The sequence below is a fragment of the Chelonia mydas genome, chromosome 13, assembly GCF_015237465.2.
Source record: "Chelonia mydas isolate rCheMyd1 chromosome 13, rCheMyd1.pri.v2, whole genome shotgun sequence".
Taxonomy (NCBI): domain Eukaryota; kingdom Metazoa; phylum Chordata; order Testudines; family Cheloniidae; genus Chelonia; species Chelonia mydas.
The window spans coordinates 25,605,338-25,629,257 of NC_051253.2; the positions used below are offsets into that span (position 1 = coordinate 25,605,338).

Here is a 23,920-nt window from a genome sequence, read left to right on the forward strand (position 1 = left end):
GGGGAGTTTTACAGAAATAAGGATTTAAGGACTGGGCCCACAGGGCCACTTTTCCTCTCTGATCTGCACAGAAGGTACCCTGGTCTCCAGGCTACAAGTCTGACGGCTTTGACTTCAGTTGAAAATATAGAGTAATGAAAGGCCAGAGTCAGGAGGGTGATGGGCCAATGTCATGGAGAGGCAGTGTGGGCTAGTGGATAGAGCAATGGACCGGCACTCAGGAGAAATGGGTTCTATTGCTGGCTCTGCTACTGTCCTGCAGGGTGACTGTGGGCAAGTCACTTTGCCTCCCAGTGCCTCAGTTTCCCCATCTCTAAAATGGGGATAATGGTACTGACCTGCTATGAGATCTACTGATAGGCAGTGCACTACACACACTGGAGCAATCCCCCAGCGTTACACCAGCGTTGGTCCACCTCCACAGGTGATAGCCAGGGAGGTGGGAGAACGAGTGTAGAGAAGTCACCAGTGTTTGTATCACCATGTCGCCAAACCCCGCTCAGGGCAGGCCTAGATGACACAGGGGTAAAGCTCATGCAGCCACTTCAGGCCCATCCACACTACAGGTGAAAAGCACAATGTAAGAGCTGGGGATTATTACTGCTGCTGCTTCTGGTGGAGCTGCAGCACTGCTAGTGAACTGAGGGGTGTGTGTGTGCAAACGTGCAGGGAAGGGGGTGCCCTCAAAACAGACCAATGCACATAAGACCTGAGCAGTCCAATCAGTTATTAAACCATGCCTAGCTCAGAGAAGAGCAGGGAAGATGGGCAGGTGGCTTGGAGGGCCTCTCTGATGCTGAGACAGACAGGAACATGAGCAAGAGGTGAGCATAAGGATACCCCGGAGCCTGAGGCCTCCTGCATTCCAGGGGTTCTATGCTGGTCTAACTCCTCTGACATCAATGGCGTGATCCCACTGTGCTGTGGCAAATCAGGCCCTGGGTTCACAGTTTGGCCTGGCCTTTTATATCCTTGTCTTCCTCCCCCTGAACAAGTGGTGGATGGACAAAAAGAACCACAAAGAAAGCAAACAAATGGTGCAGTATTGGCGTTTAGTATCCCAGCTGGGTGAGGTTGGGTGCTCAGCACCTCAGTATCTATAGAGGGCCCCTCAACAGAGTATCCAGGCGTTAAATACAGGGGTTCAGATTTGCATAGCATTCTCCATAGAGGACCTCAGAGGGTTCTGCTCTTCACCTCTCGCATGGACTGGGAGGCTTTGGTTCCTGTGTGTCAGGTATGGGGAGTGTTGGAAGTACCTTGTCTTTGTTCGGGTGGGAAAGCCATCGTGGACAGGTACATTTAAATCTATCTATTAGAGACCAGGATGACACTTGTGTAGGGGCAGGTTATCACACATCTGCCTCCAATGGAGTTCTTGCACCTTCCTCTGCAGCGTCTGGTACTAGCCACTGTCAGAGGCAGGATACTGGGCTAGATGGACCTTGGATCTGATCCAGTCTGGCAATTCCTATATTTAGCAGCGTGCACTGAGGACAGATCATTTTTGGTTCTGTCTCACCTTCCCACCCCAGGTAGCTTGTTCCACAGCTGAGCACCCTACGCATAACATACTTTATGGCTGGTGAATTCAAACACAAAACTCTTTCTGTTCATCTCTCAAGGACGCTACAAAGGGAAGCAAAAATGTCAGTTATGTGCACCTGTTTATTGTAAAATGTAGGTACACTTTGGGCTCCTGGCAAGTGGCTGATGCAGCCTTGGCACACTCTGTCCTTCCCCCCCTTAATCCTAAATCATCAAAGAGCTTCTGACATGTTCCAGTTTGTATTACTGCAGCTCCTTCAGCACACAGAGGCCATCACACAGAATGCAAGGGGATGGTTTTAATTTGCCTGAAACTGTAGGAAGATCAGCTTTCTCATTTCTTTTATATTTGGCATTTTAACAGAACCTGAATGCAGTGTTGTTTTTATAGATTCATTGAGTTTAAGGTGAGGTGGGACCGTTAGATTATCTAATCTGACCTTCTCTATAACACAGGCCATTAAATTTCACCCAGTTATCCCTGTATTGAGCTTAATACCTTGTGTTTGGCTAAAGCATCCTCCAGAAAGTCATTCAATCTTGATTTGAAGACATCAAGTGCTGTATAATCTGCCACTTCCCTTGGGAGTTTGTTCCAGTGATTAATGAGCGTCACTTGTTAAAAATGTGCCTAATTTCTCATTTGAGTTTGTCCGGCTTCAGCTTTCAGCTATTGGTTCTTGATATGCCTTTCTCTGAGAGATTAGAGCCCTTTAGTACCCCAGTGTTTTCTTCTCATCAAGGTACTGCTACACTGTAATCCAGTCACCTTTCAATCTTCTTTTTGATAAAATAAACAGACTAAGCTCTTGACATCTCTCACTATAAGGCATTTTTTCCAACCATTGAATCACCTTTGTGGCTCTTTTCTGCACTCTCCCCAATTTTTCAACATCCTTTTAAGAACGTAGACACCAGAACTGTATGTGATATTGCAGCATCAGTCTCGCCACCGCTGGATACAGAGGTAAAATCACCTCCCTCTTCCCACTCACTCCTCCCCTGTTCATACCTCCATGGATCGTGTTAACCCTTTTTTGCCTCAACGGCGCAGTGGGGTCTCATGTTCTGTTACTAGTCCACTATTGCTTCTTCATTCTTTTTCCGAGTCACTGCTTTCCAGGAGACAGTCCCGCATTCAGTAGGTGTGGCCTGTAGCCCTGGTTCCTAGATGGGAAACGCTGCATTTTGGTTGCACTGAAATGCATTTTGTTTGAATGGGCCCAGCTTACCCAGCGATCCAGATCACTCTGTGTGACTGCCCGGTCCTCCTCATTATTTACCACTCCACCAAATCTTTGGGTCATCCATGAATTTTTCCAGCAGTGACTTTATATGTACTCCAGATCATTAATGAAAATGTTGACTAGCATCAGGCCTAGTACTGATCTCTGCAGAACCCCCTTAGAAAACCCCCATTTGATGATGATTCCCCACTGACATCCCCTTTTTGAGATCTGTCAGTTAGCCAGTTCTTAATCCATTTAATTGATCTGTATGGCAGAGGTATTGCCAGCTTCCTTCTCACTGCGTGAGCTATAGTTTAAGCAAATACTGCAGACTCCACGGTATCTTTTTACTCTAATGAGTGCATGTCTGATCCCAGCTGAAAGAAATTCCCAGGGTGAGACAGCAGAGCAGTTAGCGGAACAGGCAGCTAAAGATGTAAATTTCCAGCCATCTAGCGGACAATAGTGCTCGATAGTAGTAATGCACAGGTCACATGGGCCTGATTCTCCCCACAGTGGGAGAGTAACTCCCAGCAGTCAACCAGGCAGATGTGTGTCATCATCTCCATTTAACAGATCAGGAATCAGAGGTACAGAGACTCTATGTCTTGCCCAAAGTCACAACGTAAGCAGTTGGCAGAATTAGGAATAAAACTCAGCTCTCCTGACTCCTAGTCCTCTGATTTAACCCCAAGACCATTTAGACCAGTTGGACATTTTGTTGAGTTAGACTGGTAGGCCTGCTAAAAACAGGGAGGATAATCTCATGGCCAAGGTGCCAGACTGGAACTCAGGAAATCTGGATTCCATTCCTTGGCCTGCCACAGACTGTGTGTGTCCTTCGTGCCTCCCAGGAGTGCTGTGAGGTGCTCAGACATTATGGTGATGAGTGTCATATAAGCAGATCAATGGAAGAACCATATACATTTCTCTCTCCAGCCATACAGTTTATAAACATATTGCATGCTCCATTATGGGCCGAAAAGCAAGCGTAATGGGGCCCCTCTCCTCCCCAAACCTAGTAAGCCTTAACAACAGCAAAGATGCGATGCCTGTGAAACCCTCTGAGCTAGCTCAGCTGTTCTCATTGGTCACCAAATTATGGTTTGCTGGAGCTGAAAAGCGTACTTAGATGCTTCAGGGCCAGATCACATCCCCAATCAGCCCTTAAGGTTTGACATTTGGATTCAGGTATCAGAGAGACACCTCTCTGTTAAAGGGTTTGTCTTGACTAGGAAAAGTGGTTGAGTCTGGACCGGGCTTAGCTGCCATGTGCTAGCTCAGTCAGAACTAAACTTGTCCATTTTCCTTTTGTAGATGCAGGGTAACACTTTGTCGCTCGCAGTTACCCTGCATCTCTACTAGGAAAAGAGGTCAAATTCAGGTGAGGAGTAGCATGTCTGAGTAGCATATCTGAGCTAAACCTGACATAAACTCAAGCACTTTTCCTAGTCAAGACAAACCCAAACCATGCAAGTCTGGTCTCTGGCTATGGACATAGCTTTCAGCTCAGATGTAAATCTGCAATCTCTCTCCACCCGACAATTTCTATCAGCCTCTTTTATGACTGCCTGACGATGCAGAGTACATCCTAAAGAGAATCTTCAGTTGAATCAACCATAATACAGGTCAGCCAAGGACGGTTTATTATTCCCACATTATTCCACTGGGATGCAGTTAAAGTGATTCCCAGCTCACTTTCTCGAGAAATACAACTGATCTAGGCTTAATGCTGTTGCTTTCGTAAAGCAGGAATATTATATAATAATGGCCAAGTTATTAGGACCCAATTGATATTCCGGTTATTGCTTTAATTGCAGATACAACCAGCAGCATGATTTCTGGAGCTGGAATGTGCCTTGCAGGCCTCAGATTGATTGCATGGATGTCTGATTGAATTAACTGGGACACAGACAGAACTCCTTTTGACTCACCCCACATTTTCTATTTTAAAGGACATTCCTTCTTGAGTGCCTCAAGTCCTGTATTCAATAAGGACCTACTAAGAAACATTTGATCAGATTAAATGTGTGTCATTTCAAGTAACAGTCATGTAACAGACCATACACGGTGATATACATGCAGGATTTTGTAATACGAATAAACATTGTGCGGAGCTGTCCCCTAAAAAATTTTCTCCATACATGTGATCCTCATCACCTTAGTACGTGAGTGCCTCACCATCATTAAGAGATTTTATCCTTGCAATATCCCAGTAAGACAGGGAAGTGCTATCTGGATTTTACAGCAACTTGCTCAAGGTCACACAAGAAGTCTATGGTTGAGCTAGGAATGGAAGGCAGGTCTCTTGAGTGCTCAGATCACTAGACCATCCTTCTTAATACCTCAGAATAAGCCTGGTCCAGTGTTTTTCATACAGTTGTCCTCTGTTTCCTCAGATAGCCTGTCCGAGGTGTCATCTGTTGGAAGACACATCATACTGGGAGCCTGATTGCTTGTGGTTCTTCAGAACCCCTGGGTACTTTATGTCAAAACTGGAGTGTTAATGCAGGTGCCTTGCCCTTGAATTGTAGGAAACTACATTCTACTTCTCCAAATTACCCAATAGTGTAAATCAACTATGGGGCCTCTCCTGAATGTCCTATAGCGGCTGCAGAGGGAAGACAATGTGGCCTAATGTTTAGAATGTAGGACTGGGAGTCAGCACTGCTGTATTCTATTACCAGTTCTGCCAGTGGCTGTGTGTAACTTTGGGCAAATAACTTTTTCTCTGTGCCTCAGAGTCTATCTGTAAAACAGGAATAAATAATACTGTCATGGTTCAGGGCAACTGCACTTGTATTTCCCCCTTGTGGTCCAGCAAGGACATCCACTCTACACTCCCGGTGCCTCAGCCACCACCTCTCTTAGCCAGAGATCCACATCTCTCTCCCTCCTGATAGGGATATTTCCAGGGTGCACAGTTCCCGGCCTAGAGGGCGAGTACCCCAGCAAGTCAGACTGTCTAAATGGCAAGCGTCTGCACTTTGTTTTCTCTCCAGAGGTTATAAACCATGTAATTGCCCACAGTTAAAAGCCCTGTCTAAGCAAGCATATTTATTCTTAAGGTGAAAGCCTTACAGAGAAAACAATAAAATAAATTACAGACATGCTAATAAGCTTACTGGGGATCACCCCCAACTCCAACAAGAGCTCTGGTAGGTGATCAGTCATTCAAACCTTTGTGGTTACAACTTCATAACAGGTTTCAGAGTAGCAGCCATGTTAGTCTGTATTCGCAAAAAGAAAAGGAGGACTTGTGGCACCTTAGAGACTAACAAATTTATTTGAGCATAAGCTTTCATGAGCTACAGCTCACTTCATCGGATGCATGCTTTTTTATCAGAACAAGAACACATATGCATAAGTTAAGGGGCGGCGAGTTATATGGTGCCTGGGCTCCAGCAAATTCAGGGCCCAGGGGGCCTGGATCCACCAATGTTCAGGGCTGGGTCTCTCCCCAGCCCTTGCCTGCCACGCCCACATGCCTGCCACACCCACTTGCCTTCCCCCGAGTATCCCTGCCTGCCTGGGGCAGCGGGCGTCTGCCCCCTACAGTTCCGCGCTGTGCTCCCTCGCTGCTGCGGCCGGCTACAAGGGAGTGCTGCTGGGGGCAGGCTGAGGCGCCTGTGGAGGGAAGAGGGGAGGAGGCGCATGGCAGCCACCCACACACCCTGGCAGGCGACTCCGAGTTGACTCCGGGGACGGGGGAAGGGTTATCCTGGCTGGACCTCCTGAGCAGCAGCCTGGGGCGGCTTGGGTGAGTGTCGTGCTGGGGGGGCCAGGGTGGGGGCCCTCTCCCCCTCGGAACTCACTGCTGCCAGCAGGGAGAGGGCTGGGGGGAGTCCTCTCTGGCCCCCAGCCCTGGGGTAGCCTGCCTGCTGCACCCCAAACTCCTCATCTCCGGTACTGCCCCATGCCCTGCACCCCCTCCCACACCCCAACCCCCTGCCCCAACCCAGAGCCTGCACCCAGCACCCAAACTCCATCCCAGAGCCCGCACCCAACTCCCTCCCAGAGCCTTAGGTAGGTGTGTGTGTGTGTGGGGATGGAACTTGGACCCATTCTGGGCACCACCAAAAATTATACAAACCTGCTGCTCCTGCATAGGTTAACCTTTCCTTTATAGAGCTTGGGTCTTTGATAGGGTTGCCAACTCTTCAGGATTGTCCTGGAGTCTCCAGGAATTAAAGATTAATCTTTAATTAAAGATTATGTCATGTGATAAAACCTCCAGGAATACGTCTAACCAAAACTGGCAACCCAATTTTGATCGTCTTTGATCGTCAGAGACCATGACTAGGTAATCAATCAGACAGTAGTTCTCTTCTCAGGGCGTAGCTTTAAAAGGGTGGGTCTGGAGGTGAGAATTTGCATTTTCCTCCCCTCAGATATTTCCTAGGAAAGCCACTTAATTTTGTTTTTCCTAAAAGTTCCCTCTTGCATGGCACATTGTTTAAAACAGTCCCTTGAAGCTCTGAACACTTCCCAAGGTATACACTGGCCACGTGTCTCCCCTAGGGAATTTACGTGCAATCCCACAATAATACATAAATTTTGCATTTATAATGCCATGGACCCCAAAGCTATTTAAACTTAATTCAATATGATCTCCCAATGATATTGCCATATCTCTCACAAATACTTCCTCCCCACCTCCCAGGCAAATGACTGGTGCTGCCTGTCCTGCGGGCACCCCCTTACGAAAGGTCTCTGTTGGGAGGGATGGTTGGTGTCTATGAATTGGCAAGGATGGTATCCCTAGCCATAGGTGCCAGCTTCCCCTCTGCCAGGTGTAGGGTGACCAGACAGCAAGTGTGAGAAATTGGGGCGGGGTGGAGGGGTAATAGGCACCTATATAAGACAAAGCTCCAAATATTGGGACTGTCCCTATAAAATCGGGATATCTGGTCACCCTAGCCCGGTGGCTGCTTGACCCCCACCCCTCGCCCCTGCCCTGCCTCTTCCCGCCCCTGCACTGCCTTCGCCCCATCCCCATTCCACCCCTTCCCCAAAGTCCCTGCCCCACCCTGCCCCCATTCCACCCCCTTCTCCCAAGTCCCTGCCCCTGCCCTGCCTCTTCTCCGCCTCCTCCCCTGAGCGTGCCGTGTCCCCGCTCCTCCACCTCCCTCCCAGAAAGTCCTAAGCACTGCCAAACAGCTGTTAGATGGCGGGAAGTGGGGACATGGCACGCTGGCGGGGGGTGGGGGGAGGGGGAGAAAGAGGCAAGGAGTGGGGAGCTTGGCTGCCCTGGGTTAATTTTTCCCCGTGGAAAATTTTTTTTTCCCCGTGCTCCAGTCCCAGAGCACCCACGGAGTCGGCACCTATGTCCCTAGCCTCTGTTTGCCAGAAGCTGGGAATGGGCAACAGGGGATGGATCACTAGATGATTACCTGTTCTGTTCATTCCCTCTGGGGCACCTAGCACTGGCCACTATCAGAAGACAGGATACTGGGCTAGAAGGACCGTTGGTCTGACCCAGTATGGCCCATCTTCTGTTCTTACCTGAATTGAGGCTTGGAGGGGAGGGGAGGGGAGGCGCTAGAGGCTGGCAGAGGTAGTAGTGATCTGAGAAGCTGCTGTGGGGGGGTTAACATGTGGCTACGCCCCACCCCAGAGGGGCAGCTCCCCAGTATGGAGTACAGCTCCCCTGGGGGGAATCAGAGAGCATGGGAAGCTCAGGAGGGACTGTGGGCTCAGTGGTTTGAGCATTGGCCTGCTAAACCCAGGGTTGTGAGTTCAATCCTTGAGGGGGCCATTTAGGAAGGTGGGGCAAAAATTGGGGACTGGTCCTGCTTTGAGCAGGGGGTTGGACTAGATGACCTCCTTAGATCCCTATTCTATGATCTGCCCCCTATTCCCCTGCAGCTCCCCTCCTCCCTCTGGCAGAGGGCTCCCCCCCCCGCTCTTTCCCAAAGCCCCACCCCATTCTGCAGCTCCTCTCTCCAGGTCTCTCAGGCCCCACCCTCTAGGGAATAGCAGCAACGCTTTTCAGATTGACCCCTCTCTCTTGCCGTAGGGAAGGAGACGGCCCCTCCCTATCGTGCGATAGGGGGCGGTGCGGCTTCAGCCCTGCCCCTCCCCTCCCTGGCAGCGATTGGTGTGATTGGCTGAGCCCAAAAGCCGGCCGTCACGTGCGCCGCTTCCCTTGCTGTGACCGCGGGGCCTGAGGGTGGCGGGGCGGCCTGTGGCGGGGCCTGGGGAAGATGAGCGGCGCCCGGCGGAAGGAGGAGCCGCCGCCGTCGCACCCGCAGCAGCACCTGGTGGCCAACGGCGGCGGCGCGCTGCGCGGCTCGGTGTGGGGCAAGGCGCTGCGGAGCGACTCCGCCTGGGAGGACAAGGTGCGGCCGGGGCCCGCGCGGCGTGGCCCGGCCTGGCTGGGCGGGGAGAGAGGGGGCGGTGCTCGTCTCCCCACGGGCGCTGCCGCCGCCCGCTGGGGGTCGCCCGTGGGCGCTGGGCGGGTTGGGGGGGGGGGCTGCCGCCGCCCGCTGGGGGTCGCCCGTGGGCGCTGGGCGGGTTGGGGGGGGGGGCTGCCGCCGCCCGCTGGGGGTCGCCCGTGGGCGCTGGGCGGGTTGGGGGGGGGGGCTGCCGCCGCCCGCTGGGGGTCGCCCGTGGGCGCTGGGCGGGTTGGGGGGGGGGGCTGCCGCCGCCCGCTGGGGGTCGCCCGTGGGCGCTGGGCGGGTTGGGGGGGGGGGCTGCCGCCGCCCGCTGGGGGTCGCCCGTGGGCGCTGGGCGGGTTGGGGGGGGGGGCTGCCGCCGCCCGCTGGGGGTCGCCCGTGGGCGCTGGGCGGGTTGGGGGGGGGGGCTGCCGCCGCCCGCTGGGGGTCGCCCGTGGGCGCTGGGCGGGTTGGGGGGGGGGGCTGCCGCCGCCCGCTGGGGGTCGCCCGTGGGCGCTGGGCGGGTTGGGGGGGGGGGCTGCCGCCGCCCGCTGGGGGTCGCCCGTGGGCGCTGGGCGGGTTGGGGGGGGGGGCTGCCGCCGCCCGCTGGGGGTCGCCCGTGGGCGCTGGGCGGGTTGGGGGGGGGGGCTGCCGCCGCCCGCTGGGGGTCGCCCGTGGGCGCTGGGCGGGTTGGGGGGGGGGGCTGCCGCCGCCCGCTGGGGGTCGCCCGTGGGCGCTGGGCGGGTTGGGGGGGGGGGCTGCCGCCGCCCGCTGGGGGTCGCCCGTGGGCGCTGGGCGGGTTGGGGGGGGGGCTGCCGCCGCCCGCTGGGGGTCGCCCGTGGGCGCTGGGCGGGTTGGGGGGGGGGCTGCCGCCGCCCGCTGGGGGTCGCCCGTGGGCGCTGGGCGGGTTGGGGGGGGGGCTGCCGCCGCCCGCTGGGGGTCGCCCGTGGGCGCTGGGCGGGGTTGGGGGGGGGGGGCTGCCGCCGCCCGCTGGGGGTCGCCCGTGGGCGCTGGGCGGGTTTGGGGGGGGGGGGGGGCTGCCGCCGCCCGCTGGGGGTCGCCCGTGGGCGCTGGGCGGGTTTGGGGGGGGGGGCTGCCGCCGCCCGCTGGGGGTCGCCCGTGGGCGCTGGGCGGGTTGGGGGGGGGGGGCTGCCGCCGCCCGCTGGGGGTCGCCCGTGGGCGCTGGGCGGGTTGGGGGGGGGGGCTGCCGCCGCCCGCTGGGGGTCGCCCGTGGGCGCTGGGCGGGTTGGGGGGGAGGGCTGCCGCCGCCCGCTGGGGGTCGCCCGTGGGCGCTGGGCGGGTTGGGGGGGGGGGGCTGCCGCCGCCCGCTGGGGGTCGCCCGTGGGCGCTGGGCGGGTTGGGGGGGGGGGGCTGCCGCCGCCCGCTGGGGGTCGCCCGTGGGCGCTGGGCGGGTTGGGGGGGGGGGCTGCCGCCGCCCGCTGGGGGTCGCCCGTGGGCGCTGGGCGGGTTGTGGATACTTGTAGCCCCATGAGCTGGGGAAGCCTTTTTTTTTTTTTTTTTTTTAATCTGGCAGTTTTTTTGGCACATCCTCAGAAACTCTATTTTGAGTATTTTTCAGAAATCAGACTAGTCATTTCTTCCCGGTGAGACGAAGGCACAGAGACTTGGGGTGAAATTGCAGTGCTCTGTGTTGGAGACAGTCTATGTGCTGATTTTGTAACTTTTTTCTTTAATAATTAGAGCTATAAAACTTCCCATGGAAGCAGCTAAAGGCATTTTCCAACCGACCCTGCTCTTTAGGACACTATGAATTAATTTGTGCTCATTTAGGCCGGGTCTATGCTTTGAGCTTATATTGGTATAACTACGTTGCTCAGAGGTGTGAAAAGTCCGCACCCCTGAATGATGCAGTTATACCAACCTGACGAGTGCTGTCGACAGGAGGGCTTTTGTCAACATAGCTACCACCTCTCATGGAGGTGGATTAACTATGTTGACAGGAGAAGCTCTGCCATTGGCATAGCAGCATCTTCACTGAAGTACTACAGTGGCACAGCTGCACCATTTTAAGTGTAGACTTGTCCTTAACTGTATCAGTGAGCCATGTCTGATGAATGGTGTGAGCTGGGAGGAAGCTGAGATTTTAGAATGATATAGAAGCAGGTAGAGGATGCTTACTGAATAGGGCGCCTAACATCACACCCATACAAGCAATCTCATGTTTTGCATGCATAAAAAGGGAAGGAAGGAAATTGTTAAAAGAAAATCTCTCCATACACGTCTGTTGTAATGAGATGTAGTTGTAGCCATATCAGTCCTATGATATTAGAGAGAGAGGGTGGGTGAGGTAATATCTTTTATTGAACCAACTTCCGTTGGTAAGAGAGACAAGCATTTGAACCACACAGACATGAAGAAGAACTCTGTGAGGCTTGAAAGTTTGTCTCTCTCACTAACAGAAGTTGCAATAAATCTTTCAATAAAAGACATTACCTCTCCCACCATATCTCTTTCACAACGAGAGGCATATGTGGGAACGTGTTAAGTATTCCATGGTGGTCTAGACTAGTTCTGAAGCATGCAATGTTAGTGTAAAAAAAAAAAAAAAAGTCAGTGGCTAGTCTACACTGGCCCTCCTACTGGTGCTGATAATGCTACAGCAGTGCTAAAAGAACAGAGGGTGGATTTCAGAAAACTTCTAGCATAGATGTAGCCTCTAGTGCAGGGGTGGGCAAACTTTTTGGCACAAGGGCCACATCGGGATTGCGCAACTGTATGGAGGGCTGGGTAGGGAAGGCTGTGCCTCCCCAAACAGCCTGGCCCCTGCCCCTATCCACCCCCTTCCACTTCCTGCCCCCCTCAGAACCCCCGACCCATCCACCCCCCCTGCTCCTTGACCCCTGACTGCCCCGTCCCAGGACTCCACCCCACCCCTAGCTGCCCCTGGGACCCTACCCCCTCCCTAACCCCCCCTGCTCCCTGTCCCCTGACTGCCATGACCCCGTCCCCGCCCCCGGGACCCCACCCCCATCCAACTCCCCCCTGTTCCCTGCCCGCCCCCCGTCCCAGAACCTCCGCCCCATCCAACTACCCCTGGGGACCCCCTACCCCATATCCAACCCCGCTCCCCACCCCCTTACCATGCTGGAGCCAGCCACACCGCTGCACTGCCTGACAGGAGTGGCAGGCCAGAGCGCTGCCTGTGCAACGGCATGACTGGGGGCGGGGTGGCCAGGGGCTAGCCTCCCCAGCAAGGAGCTCAGGGGCCGGGCAGAATGGTCCCGCGGGCCGTAGTTTGCCCACCTTTGCACTAGTGCTTGCGGTGGACTTGTCTTGGCTTAAAAATGCTTGCTGGCATTAGTGGTATATTGGCAAACCCTGCTAGTGGAGAGATGGCATGTACTAGCAAAAATTGCTTTGTGAGTATAGCTTAAACCAGTTACCTGAACAGGGTGGTCTGTACAGGCAAAAGGGCTTCTTTGCTGGTAGGACTGTGTCTACATTAGGATATAGCTATGTCAGTTGAAGTGGTGAAAAAGTTGCACTCCTGACTGGCATAGCTGTACTGGCAAATTTTTAAACTTTAGACCAGACCTAAGGCTAGGTGAGTTTCATTTGGTCATATATACCACCTTTACTACAGAAATAGACAGTTCCCCTGTAATTTTATGTAAAACAAGTCATTTAATCTTTCTCTGAGTTAATTCCCTATCTGTAGTAAATGAGAGTAATACCTTCCTACCTCACAGGAGTGCTGTGAGAATGAACTTATTATCTGTGAGGTGCTCAGATACTATGGCGGTGATATAAGTAGATCTCCAGCTTACTTTTGCTTCGCGCTCTGTCTGTACATCAGGCTAGCCTTACTGTCACCTTGTGAGTGTCCCAAGTGAATACAACTCCATATTCTCAGTGCAGTTACCCCTTTTATGTCAATCATTTGTTTAGACTACTGGTTTAAAAGGGTTATTTGCTCCTGTTGTTCAGATCTTAGCGTGTAACTGGTTACAAATGTTCAGTGTGAGTTCTACAACTTACGTATTTATAGAGGACCAAAGTCTGCTCTGTTACACCAGTATAAATCCAGAGTAACTACACTGACCACAGTGGACTCTGGATTTATACAAAGATAACTAAGGGCTTGTCTACGCTACCGCGTGGGGTCTATCTAAGATATGCAACTTCAGCTACGTGAATAGCGTAGCTGAAGTCGACGTACTTAGATCTACTTACTACAGTGTCTTCACTGCGGTAAGTCGACAACTGACGCTCTCCCATCGACTCCACTTGCGCTCCTCATTCTAGTGGAGTACCGGAGTTGACAGGAGAGTGCTCCGCAGTCGATTTTAGATTGACCCCCGCTGGATCAATCGCTGCCCGCCAAACCGGCGGGTAGTGTAGACAAGCCCTAAAAGCAGGATTCAGCTCATTGACTCTGTTTTTAGATTTAAATCAGATTTCTACCTGCACAATCCAAAAATCAAAACTAGGAATAAACATTTGGATGTTTCCTTTGATTATCTCTTGTAAGATGATGGTCATCCAGGTGGGCTATTTGGGGAGTAGCACAGCGTAACTGGTGAGGCTGAGGGCAGGTCTACACTACCACTGCCGGTCAATCTAAGTTGCGCAATTTGTGTTATGTTAGTAGCGTGACTCAAATGACGCAGCTTAGATCTACTTACTGCAGGGTTCACACTACACTATGTCGAGGGGAGATGCTCTCCCGCCGATATTGCTTCCGCCTCTCATTGAGGTGGAATACAGAAATTGATGGGAGAGCATTCTTTCATCAACTGAGCTTGTCCTTCACTAGACCTGCTAAATTGATGCTGCCAGAGTGTCTGTCATGCTGTCATGGCTTAACTCTTCTGCAAATTTTTTCAATTATAAATGTCATGACTGCTCAATAATTGGTTGTGGTTTTCTTTCATTAAGCTTTCATTAAAACAACACATTAAGGCCTGGATTCTGCAAAATGGATACATATACCATAAATTGTTCTGCTGAAGTCACTGGGACTACTTGCATGTGTAAATTAAGTTCCTGCATATGTGTTTGCAGAGTCAGAGCTGTGATCTTCCAAATGGGAGCAGAGCGTAAATAATTCAGGGCTGCCGCCGTAACTCCAAGAGCAGTTATTTTCTGTTTTTGCAAAGTTGTATTTGGAGATGACAGAAAACCTGTAAAACTATGTAATTTAGGCATGTTACCCATTCCTATTAAAATAAGCCTCAGTATCATTTTATATTAAAAATCACTATTTTTTCTATTTGAATCAGATATTTTTTTTAAATTGCTAAAAAAAGTAACAATACATTTGGAAGAATGTGGGCTGTGATTTTTAGCTAGAATTGTGACATTTTTGCATTTCTTGCTATAAACAAGCTGTGACTCGGAGCGCTTTGTTGTAACAACGCAATCAGCAGGGCAATGGCTTGAGTTTTCAGTGCTGTCAGTCATCGTGCACATAAAAGGCCTTCTCTGAGGTGCCACTGCCAACATGGCAAAGGAATCATTAGAGCTCCTGAGGATGCTGCCACAGTTGAGTCACCTGAGCATCTTTCTTCTGTGTGCAAATGTTTCTTTTAAAAAAAAAAAAAATACTCTGAACATGATAGAAGGTGAATTGATTATGAAGATTGCATCATTCAAATAAGAAATATTGAGCTTTTTGGAAAAATTGACTTCAGTATAATATCAGTGCATGGAGAGAGGAAGTTAATGCATTATTTCACCTGATTGGCTTCAAACAAGTTGAGATGCTGGGAAGTGTGGAAACCCAAACTACCTTTTACAACCCCATAGGACAGAATTTGGCCTACAGAATTTTTATTAAGTTATAGTAGTGCATCCTGTCTTCAGTGAAGTTGCAAAGGTGTATTTGAGAGCAGAATTGAATTTTGATTTGAAGCATGTGGCAGAATAGGATACAAGCATTCATAGCTTCATGAAGTCTACAAGGAGAACAGGAATAGAAAGTTACACGTTACTGTCACTCAGGTATGACTCTGAATACAGACATGGGATGCAGTTTTAGGTACCGGTAGGTGCCATTTTTAGTCTCTTTGGAATAGAATTGAACTTTAAACAATGCTTTTTTCATAACTGATTCCCCCCCCCCACCTTTTTTAACAGTCCCATGGAGACTCAAGATCAAAATCTTTCCTTGCTGATGATGGTTTTTTTATCTCCATGATTCATACACACCTGTTTGTCATTTGTGGTTGCTTGAGAGTGCTGATTTGCTGGCAACAGTTGTTTGTGGGTGATGGGAAAGAATTCAAGAATGATGTAGGCTTTTACAAGTGGTAAAGAATATAAATAGCTGAAAAGTTGGAGCTATGAACATTTTTAGTATCTAATTCTAAAACAAATGGACTAAATATCTGTTCTCTGTGTGTCCCACTAGTGGGAAAACTGTAAACTGAAGCCAGAACTTAGAAAGGGGGGTGGGTGAGGGGGTGGGGGGGATCTGTCTATTGCCATTAGATAGTTTCAGATACTTTAGTTTCTTAAAATATTTTTTCTTTTGAAAAGCAATCTGTGTTCAGAGCCTTGATTTTTTCCAAGTTAGTTGCATGAGGGGTTCTTATAAATGTTTTATCTAAACTAGATATTATATGTGAGATATCAAACTTTGCTGTTTTTTCTCTCTCTTCAGGATGAGTTTTTAGACGTGATCTACTGGTTCCGACAGATCATTGCAGTTATTTTGGGAGTCATCTGGGGCGTAGTTCCACTGAAGGGATTTGTGGGAATAGCAATGTAAGGTTTCTTTCCTCTTATCTGACATGTTTTTTTTTTTTCAGATGTGGCGGTCACAATAACTCTAGGCCATTTTAAAACAGCAAAGCAATGGGGTGCTGGAAATGCATTAAAGTCTGACATTTCCTTTAAATACTGTATCATAGTCCAAAGGATAAATCATGTGACCTCATGAGCCAATTGGTACCTGTAACTGTTTCCCTCCATCCCCCATTCTGAATAGTTATTTTTTTGCTTTGAAAACCTCTTGGAATTACTGGAGAAATGTCCAACTTCTGTCTTTTAGAGCAGTGATTCTGAATATTTTCCATACCATGATGACTTTTCCCCATACTGGGACCCCCTGTCCCGTGTAACTGGGATCCGTATGGGAAAGGCAGGGTGGTTACGACCCCGATAATTGTTTGCAGCTTCCAAGTTGAGTACCCTTGTTGTACAATGTGTTCTGTACAGTCCTACAAAGGGTGTTTATTCCTTTTGAAATCAAAAAAGTGTCTCCAAAACAGTAGAAAATGTAAATTGTAACAAGCAAAACATCATTCTTGGGGGTCTTCTGCTGTTCTCTCATGCCTCTCATGAGAGATACTATTTTATCAAAATGTGTACCTTCAATATCATTGTAAGGGGAAGGGGCATCGAAAATTAACTTAAAAAAAAAAAATTATATCCATGCATATATATAGTAAAACCTGTAATCTGGTTAGATGTATGGGATCCTTGTTCCCTTTTTAGCAAAGATATCAAAGTGTTACAGTGAGCACACTAATTAATTAAAAATGTTATAACAGGGCTTGTAAAGTTTACCAGCCACCTATGAGTTAAAGGACCAAGCCTGCTAGACAGAAGTAAATACAGAAGATGGGAGGGGTACCAGGGCGGTGCTCTAGGTGTTGAAGCGGGGTAGTACTGGGATTTCATATGGGGTGCTGTCCCTCAGTTCTGATGGGGGACTCCGTATTTCTATCTGCCTGTGGCTAGTTGATGTCTTGAAAACTTAGCTTTACACCCCTCTAGGTGCTGGAAGGGAAGTTTTCTGTCTCCTCCCCTCTCTCAGCACATCTTAGGTGCTGCAAGAAGGCAAGGGGGAGAGAAGGTAGTCTCTGGTTCTCTGCACTTTCAGACTGTTTTTGACCATGGGGCGGGGCATGGGTGAGTCGGTCTTCTCCAGTTCCTGCTTCTGCTGGTGCTCATATTTTTCCCAGCAGCAGCAGTGTGACATTGATACAATTTTGGAGAGTTGCATTGTTGCTCACATGGTTCATAACAGTAGCACTGAACTTGACTAGTCTTGTTAATACCATTGTGAAACCGCATGGGAAAGCTCTGAGCAGCAGAGACATTGAGGCTGTTTGCAGACTCCGGAAGAAAATGCTACATTGTTTTGCATCTTGAAGATCATCTTCACAACTCTTAGGGCTAGAAACACTTTGTTTTACTGGAAGCTTAAATTCTGCAGAAATTGAGGGGTAAGAGCCCCAGGGAAAGCTTTATATTAACCACTGGAGAACTGGTTTTTCAGTCCCTGTTATAAATAGTTAAAACTAAACTGCAGTTACAACAGATGAGAAATACACTGTGTTCTTGCTTCTCTTCACTTACTAGTTTAGTGTGTCTTCCATCTGTTTGTGTAAATGAGTTCGTGTGGAAGGTTATAAAAGTAACTGAAGCTGATATTTGGTAAACAGTGGAATCTTCCACACTGGGGAGCTTGTGTTTAACAGTTTCTTAATGTGCCAGAAACATTTAATGCAACTACGATTATTGTAGGTTCTCTGGCAAATGTTGTGCATGTTCTCTTTTAAGAGCAACATGGAAGGCAAGAGTCCTGAGTGTATCTGGCACAGAGCTCCAGTCTTTTTCCACCCTTATCCTTTCATCCCACACAACTTTTCTTGCAAGAAGTGCACTGTTTGAAGGCAAGTTTTCACTTCCCAGGTTATCCCAATCCTGAGTCTTTTGAGGCAAGATTTAACTCTGCACTGGAGCTTGTGCGATCTCTGGGACAGGCTGATGGTTGTCCGAAGTTACACCCTAGCTGTGGTGGCCCTTAGCGCTTGCCAGGAGCACAGAATGTGCCCAGGCCACATCAGATCCCCCCCCTCTGGCCTGTCCATGCCTGTCTCCATGCTGTACCTGGCTGTAGGGACCCCCTTCACACTAGCTTAGGAGGCAATAAAGTGCAGTCCCAAGAAAACAGCAGGTTGGGCCCTGGGTGTTTTAGGGTTAGATGAGCTCTGTTAGGCTTGGGTTTACTTTACTAAACTTAACTGGTGCTGAGACAGAGAGGCTGATAGTGTATTTAAGTCCTGGGGTTTTAGCTTTTATTCTGGTGATCTCCTGAGCATTTAACTACCAATCCCTGCCTCTAGGGCCACAAATCTGTGCTCTTCTGGTAGTGTGTGATGGTGGTAATCTTAGGTTTGGATAAGAACTTGTTCCCTGCTACAACTATATGAAGCCAGACTGCACATGTACTTGTAGATCCAGCACTTGACAGGCTGGGGAAAAAGTGGGTAGAGTTAACATTCCCTGCATTGGAGAGAATCCGGTCTTGTATGCTTTCTTTCCAGAAGGCAGAAGAATTTGAACTGGAGCCTCTCGCAAGCTGGGGACAGGAGGAGAACATCCTACTCCTTGGTTGTAATGTTGATTAGATCATTAGACGGTTTTATCCTATAATTTGGAAATGATGGCTCCTAATATCTTTGTCCCCAGATTCTGCCTGATCAACGCTGGCGTCCTATACCTCTATTTTAGTAGCTTTCAGCAGATAGATGAGGAGGAGTATGGAGGCACATGGGAGCTAACGAAAGAAGGATTCATGACATCGTTTGCACTGTTTTTGGTAATTCCCTCCCTTCCTTCCCGCTTCCTTTCCAGTTGTTCCAGTTACTGCCTGTGGAGTAGTAGTGATGAGATGAGATGTGAGTGAGTAGGAACGCACCATGGAATCCTAGGTAAGGGAGGGATAAGGGGCAGAAACTTCACAGCTAGGGGAAAGGCTGCACGTTAGCAGTTGTAAGGTCAGTTTATTCTTAGTGTTCCCCCTCTCCAGCATACAGGTGACACAAAGCTAGGGGAGGTTGCCAACACTTCGGAGGATAGAGTTAAAATTCAGAGGGATCTTGATAAATTGCAAAACTGGACTGTAGACGACAAAATGAATCCAACAAAGACAAATGTAAGGTGTTACGCTTAAGGAAGAAAAGCCCAATGCACAAATACAGAAGGATAACTGGCTTGGCGGCAGCACTGCTGAGAAGGATCTGGGGATTGTGGTGGATCACAACCTCAACACGAGTCAGCAATGTGATGCTGTTGCAAAAGAAGCAAATGCAATTTTAGGTTGCAAGTCACAGGAGGTGATAATACTGCTCTACTCAGTGCTGGTTAGGCCTCGGCTGGAGTACTGTGTCCAGTTTTGGTCACCAGTGTATAGAAAGAACGTAGAGAAACTGGAAAGGATCCAGAGGTGAGCAGCAAAGATCAAAGGGATGGAATGCCAGCCATATGAGCAAAGGCTGTAGGAACTAGGTATCTTTAGTATGGAAAAGGAGATTAAGGGGGGACCTGGTAGGAGTCCTCAAATACTTGAAAGGCTGCCATAAAAAAGATGGAGAAAAGTTGTTCTTGCCACAGAGGGCAGGACAAGAGGCAATGGGTTCAAACCACAGCAGATTTAGATTAAATCTCAAGAAACATTTCCTAACTGTAAGAACAGTAGGACAATGGAACAGACTGTCTGGGGAGGTTGTGGAAGCTCTTCCACTGGAGGTTTTCAAAAGGAGGCTGGGTAGCCATCTGTCTTGGATGGTGTAGACACAACAAATCCTGCATCTTGGCAGGGGGGTTGACTAGACCCTTCTAACCCTGTGGTTCTATGATGATGGCAGTGCAACTTTATTTTTAAAATCTGCTCCCCATTTCCATCAGGGTGTAATCTAGAGCATTGGCATTTGTTATATTGAATTCACTGCTCTTATCTTTCAGGGTCTTTGCTATGACTCGGTAATACTGCACCTTTAAAATTTTTCTTCTGTGCACCTCTCCCCCCCAAAAAGTACCTGTGATCCCATTTGCGGCTGTTTTGAAGCTGCATAGATTCTTTGGTGGCACTTCAGTATGGGGCAAGCCAATCAGATGGCAGACTGCACTTGTCTGTGGTATGTGACATTCCTTATAGCTGTCTGCAGTGGCCCCAAAGTTGAAATTTAGTTTCCTGTCAAGTAAAGTGGCCTCTTATTGAGAACAGTGAGGGATTTTTGATGGTAAAAATGACTTACCCCATGAAGTTGCAACTTGGATTCTGTTTGTGGTTGTGCCTCTAGCACCGCTCACAGCACTAGCAGGGCTCATTGAAAAATTCATCCTTTTTTGTGATAAGGGGGAGGGCAGTAAATGTTTGAAACTTTTCCACAGGGGCTTGATTAACCTTCACTTTCTCTCCTTGTTTGTCCACTCTTCAGGTTGTTTGGATAATCTTTTACACTGCCATCCACTACGACTGACAGCCTGCAGCCCTTGCCTCCCATTCCGGTCTTCAATAAATCCAGGAACATTTTAATAAATCAGAGCCTGTAATGGACTGGTGGGAGATGAAAATCAGCCACCTTTTTGTACCAGTGGTCCGAGGAGCCTGGAACAGCCCCAGCTCCCCTAACAGAGAAGCCAGTCCGTCTTGATTTTATACAAGTGTTGCTTATTGGAACTTTTTAAAAAGCCATCACAATTTTTGAAAGCCGTTCAAGACTATTCAACTTTTGCCATGACTTTATTCAATAACTGTAACAACCTCCTGTGTGCTAAAGGGTGAATCTATTAATTTAATTTGTGTAAGTTACCTCACCCTCTGGATGAAATCTGTCTTTAAATTGTGACTTGTCTTCCATTGTTGTCCTTCAGACATAGTTTTAAAACAGCAGTCACTAAGTTACTTTCAGTGGAGAACACTGCAGCATTCAAGTAGTACATGGAGTTCAATGGTTGCCCTTGGCTTCTTTGAAGATAATTAAAGATGTGATTTATTTGAGTAAAATGACTATCGTTACCATATTTTTTAAATTAAGAATCATTTGATCACCAGAATTTTCAAATGCTCTTGGCTAAAAACATGGATTTTTAAATAATTTTGCTGGGGAGAGTTAGTCATCTGCTTTGGGAATGTTTAACTTGTAAACAGTGTTCATCATGTTTAGGACCTCCATCATGTTTCTGCTAGCCCAGAGGGCTACTAACTCCGTTCCCGGAGCCTACCTCAGAGTTCAGTAGTCTAGACGGACAAAATAATTCCAGAGGCATACTTTTAAATGTCTGAATTTAACTGCTTAAAATCTTAATTTTTTATATGGTGTATATATAAGTTAATGGGGTTCAAATTCTGTTTATTGACAAATGCAGGAGACTAAAAATAAGTACAATTGAGGCAGCTAATGTCATAGATGCAGAATTATGAACTCTTTTAAAAGAGGCATTTTCCCAGGAGCAGATGGCCTCCAGATTTCAGTGTTGATCTCTTCATGGTACTGAGCAAAGCACCATCTAAACCAGATATTGCTGAGCTATCCCGTCAGTTTAGAGCTACTCCTGAGTGTTGCCATAGAGGTAAGCTGGGGGCTGTTTACTTCTCTAAAATGCTTAAGTATATATCTTTTCACAACTTGTATTGACAGCAGTAACATGCACAGTGCTGCCTACGCAGTTATCTCCAGGAAGCAGTGCCACCATGTGGTTTGGTTGTAGAATCGTCCCTGCTGTTCTAACCTATAGTTCACATAAACTTGGGGAAGGTTTGTACCAAGATTGCCTTATGGTGAGAACTTGACCTACTTTTAATATTCTCTTGTTGAAATCCTACACTGTTTCCTTGTCCCTCTCTTCTGAAAGCTCAAGAGCCCAGAATTCTTATGTTTGCATATAAAGTTAGGCACCTAAATAACAGTTTTCAGTGCTGAAAGTAGGAAAGTTTCCCATGCATTTCCCCCCAAACTTTAATAGGGAGGATATCTACTTTGGGAAGGGAGAGATGGTTAACTACTAGGTCCCTGAGAGCTGTGGAAAAAGAGGAGCTGAGGCTTGCTGCTATTGCAGTCTGAGTTGCCAGTTTAAAAAGTGAATGATCTCATGCAGACTCCTAAACGTGCTGCTCTCTTGTGTGTGTAAGATTTAAACCCTGCTATGATTTTCTCCTCCTCAGCTGTAAGCATTAATTTCCTTTGAGAAGTGACCTGTCCACTAGTTTTAAGTTATTCTTTGCTATCATCAGTTTGTGCGTTTCCTTAATTAACCCCACCCATCAATAAAATAAACCATTGTATACTTGAAAGCAATCTATTAAATAATGTCACCTGACTAACCAGTTGTGTGGCTTCTATCCTCTGTCTTCTGAGTATTACAGAATGTTGGGAGCATGGGGCTTTTTTAATACCCTGTTTTGAGACCACTAATCTTGATCTGGAGCCCATGGTGTATAATTTGTCTCTTGGATCTGTGTCTCAGATCTGTGTCGACATATACCCTCCAGAGGGGCAAGGCAGCCGCTGGGATTTAAAACCTCATCTTCACTGGTAATGAAACGAGAACTGACCACTTCCCTCACTGCAAGCCTTGCATCCCTGTAGCATACCGGTTCTTGTGCTATGGTTGGCAAGCTCTGGTGGCGCTTTGGAGCTGGGCACAGAAGCGCTGTGGGAGCCCTGCAGACTGGGTTCTCTGTAAGTTTGCCCCAGGTTTGTGCATTTTCTTTGTGACTCCGTGCATTGCTGTAAAACTTGCGAAGTGTAAATTGGTGCATAGCTATTGTTGACCCATGAACTGTCCCTTTTTATCATCCTGAGTGGAGAAGACAGGAGCTGGAGAGAGTGACTCTGCCCATTTCCTTACCTTGCTGTTGGACTGAGTGAGATCTGAAGTACTTCATCTGGCCCCCATCACTTTGGTACCAGAGCACCTCCCAGTCTCTAGTGTATGTATCCTCACAACACCCCAGTGAGGTAGAGCCGTGCTATTATCCTTAGATGGCAAATGACTTTGGAACACCCAAGAACTGGCCAGTGAATGCTCATGGTAAAAGTGAGGTAAACATAGGAAGGGATTTTTATGAAGTCTTCTGGTTTGACTTTTCAAAGTGAAATAGATACAGAAACATGATGTGCAAAAATACAACCATGATTGAGACAGATACAGTCCCGTGTGTTCAAACCCCAGTGGACTGAAATGTATTGATAGGGTTATTCCTTTCAGGAAGGGGAGATGCTTGGGGACAGTAGCTGCAATCTGTCTTGGTGCAGTGCTCTCCAATGGTTAGAGCTAGAAGGCAGACATGTTAGGTCCTGTTGCCAACTCTTGATTATTAAAAGCTCATTTTTGGTGCAGTTCAGGGTGTAAAGATGGAGAAGCCTTCCCCAAGAAGCTTACCACCCAAAAGTTGAAAGATGGATAAGAATGCTCTGAGTGACCCAGAGGATGGTGTGGAGGGAGATGGAAGTGGGGTATGTCTTGAGAATTCAGGAGAGATTTAAAGGAAGAAGTGTGGCGGCCCGGAGCACTGGGCAAGGTGGGTCAGTCTGGGCATGGGGACAGCCTGGAAGAGATCATGAATCTCAGAGTGGGAGAAGGAAAAGGAGGAGCTCGGTGATGGGCAGTAGTAGTGAAAAGAGAGCATGTGTTGGTCAATGAAACAATATGAAAGCTGGGCAGCACTGTGCAGTGTCTTAGAGGTCAGGGATGTTATCGCTGATTTAGTAGGTGATGAGGAGGTAGTGGAGGAGAGCAGCATGGTCTGAGTAGCCAGCAATGAAGCGGATTTCAGCTGCTGCAGTTGGATGGAGGAGGAGGAGGCGTATCCTAGTCTAGGTAGTAAATAACTCAGGTGACTGCTCATTTAAGGATGAGTGAGGCAGAGATGTGTTAGCGAGATGTTGTTGTGGAGAGGTTTGACAACAGCCTGGATCTGTGCACAGAGAGGATTTAAAAATAACCCCATGAATGTGAGCCTGGCGAGCAAGGAGGTTGGTGGATTGACAATGCAGAGGGCTTAGG

General features: G+C 48.7%; 1 protein-coding gene across 1 annotated transcript; it reads left to right on the plus strand.

The window, feature by feature from the left end:
- The first annotated feature begins 8,857 nt into the window (after window positions 1-8,857).
- On the plus strand, window positions 8,858-22,235 carry RAB5IF (RAB5 interacting factor). Its single transcript, XM_037915710.2, has 4 exons — window positions 8,858-9,118; window positions 15,780-15,883; window positions 18,599-18,728; window positions 20,350-22,235. The coding sequence occupies exons 1-4, from the start codon at window positions 8,984-8,986 to the stop codon at window positions 20,389-20,391; spliced, it is 411 nt and encodes a 136-aa protein (XP_037771638.1). The 5' UTR covers window positions 8,858-8,983; the 3' UTR covers window positions 20,392-22,235.
- The last annotated feature ends 1,685 nt before the right edge of the window (window positions 22,236-23,920 follow it).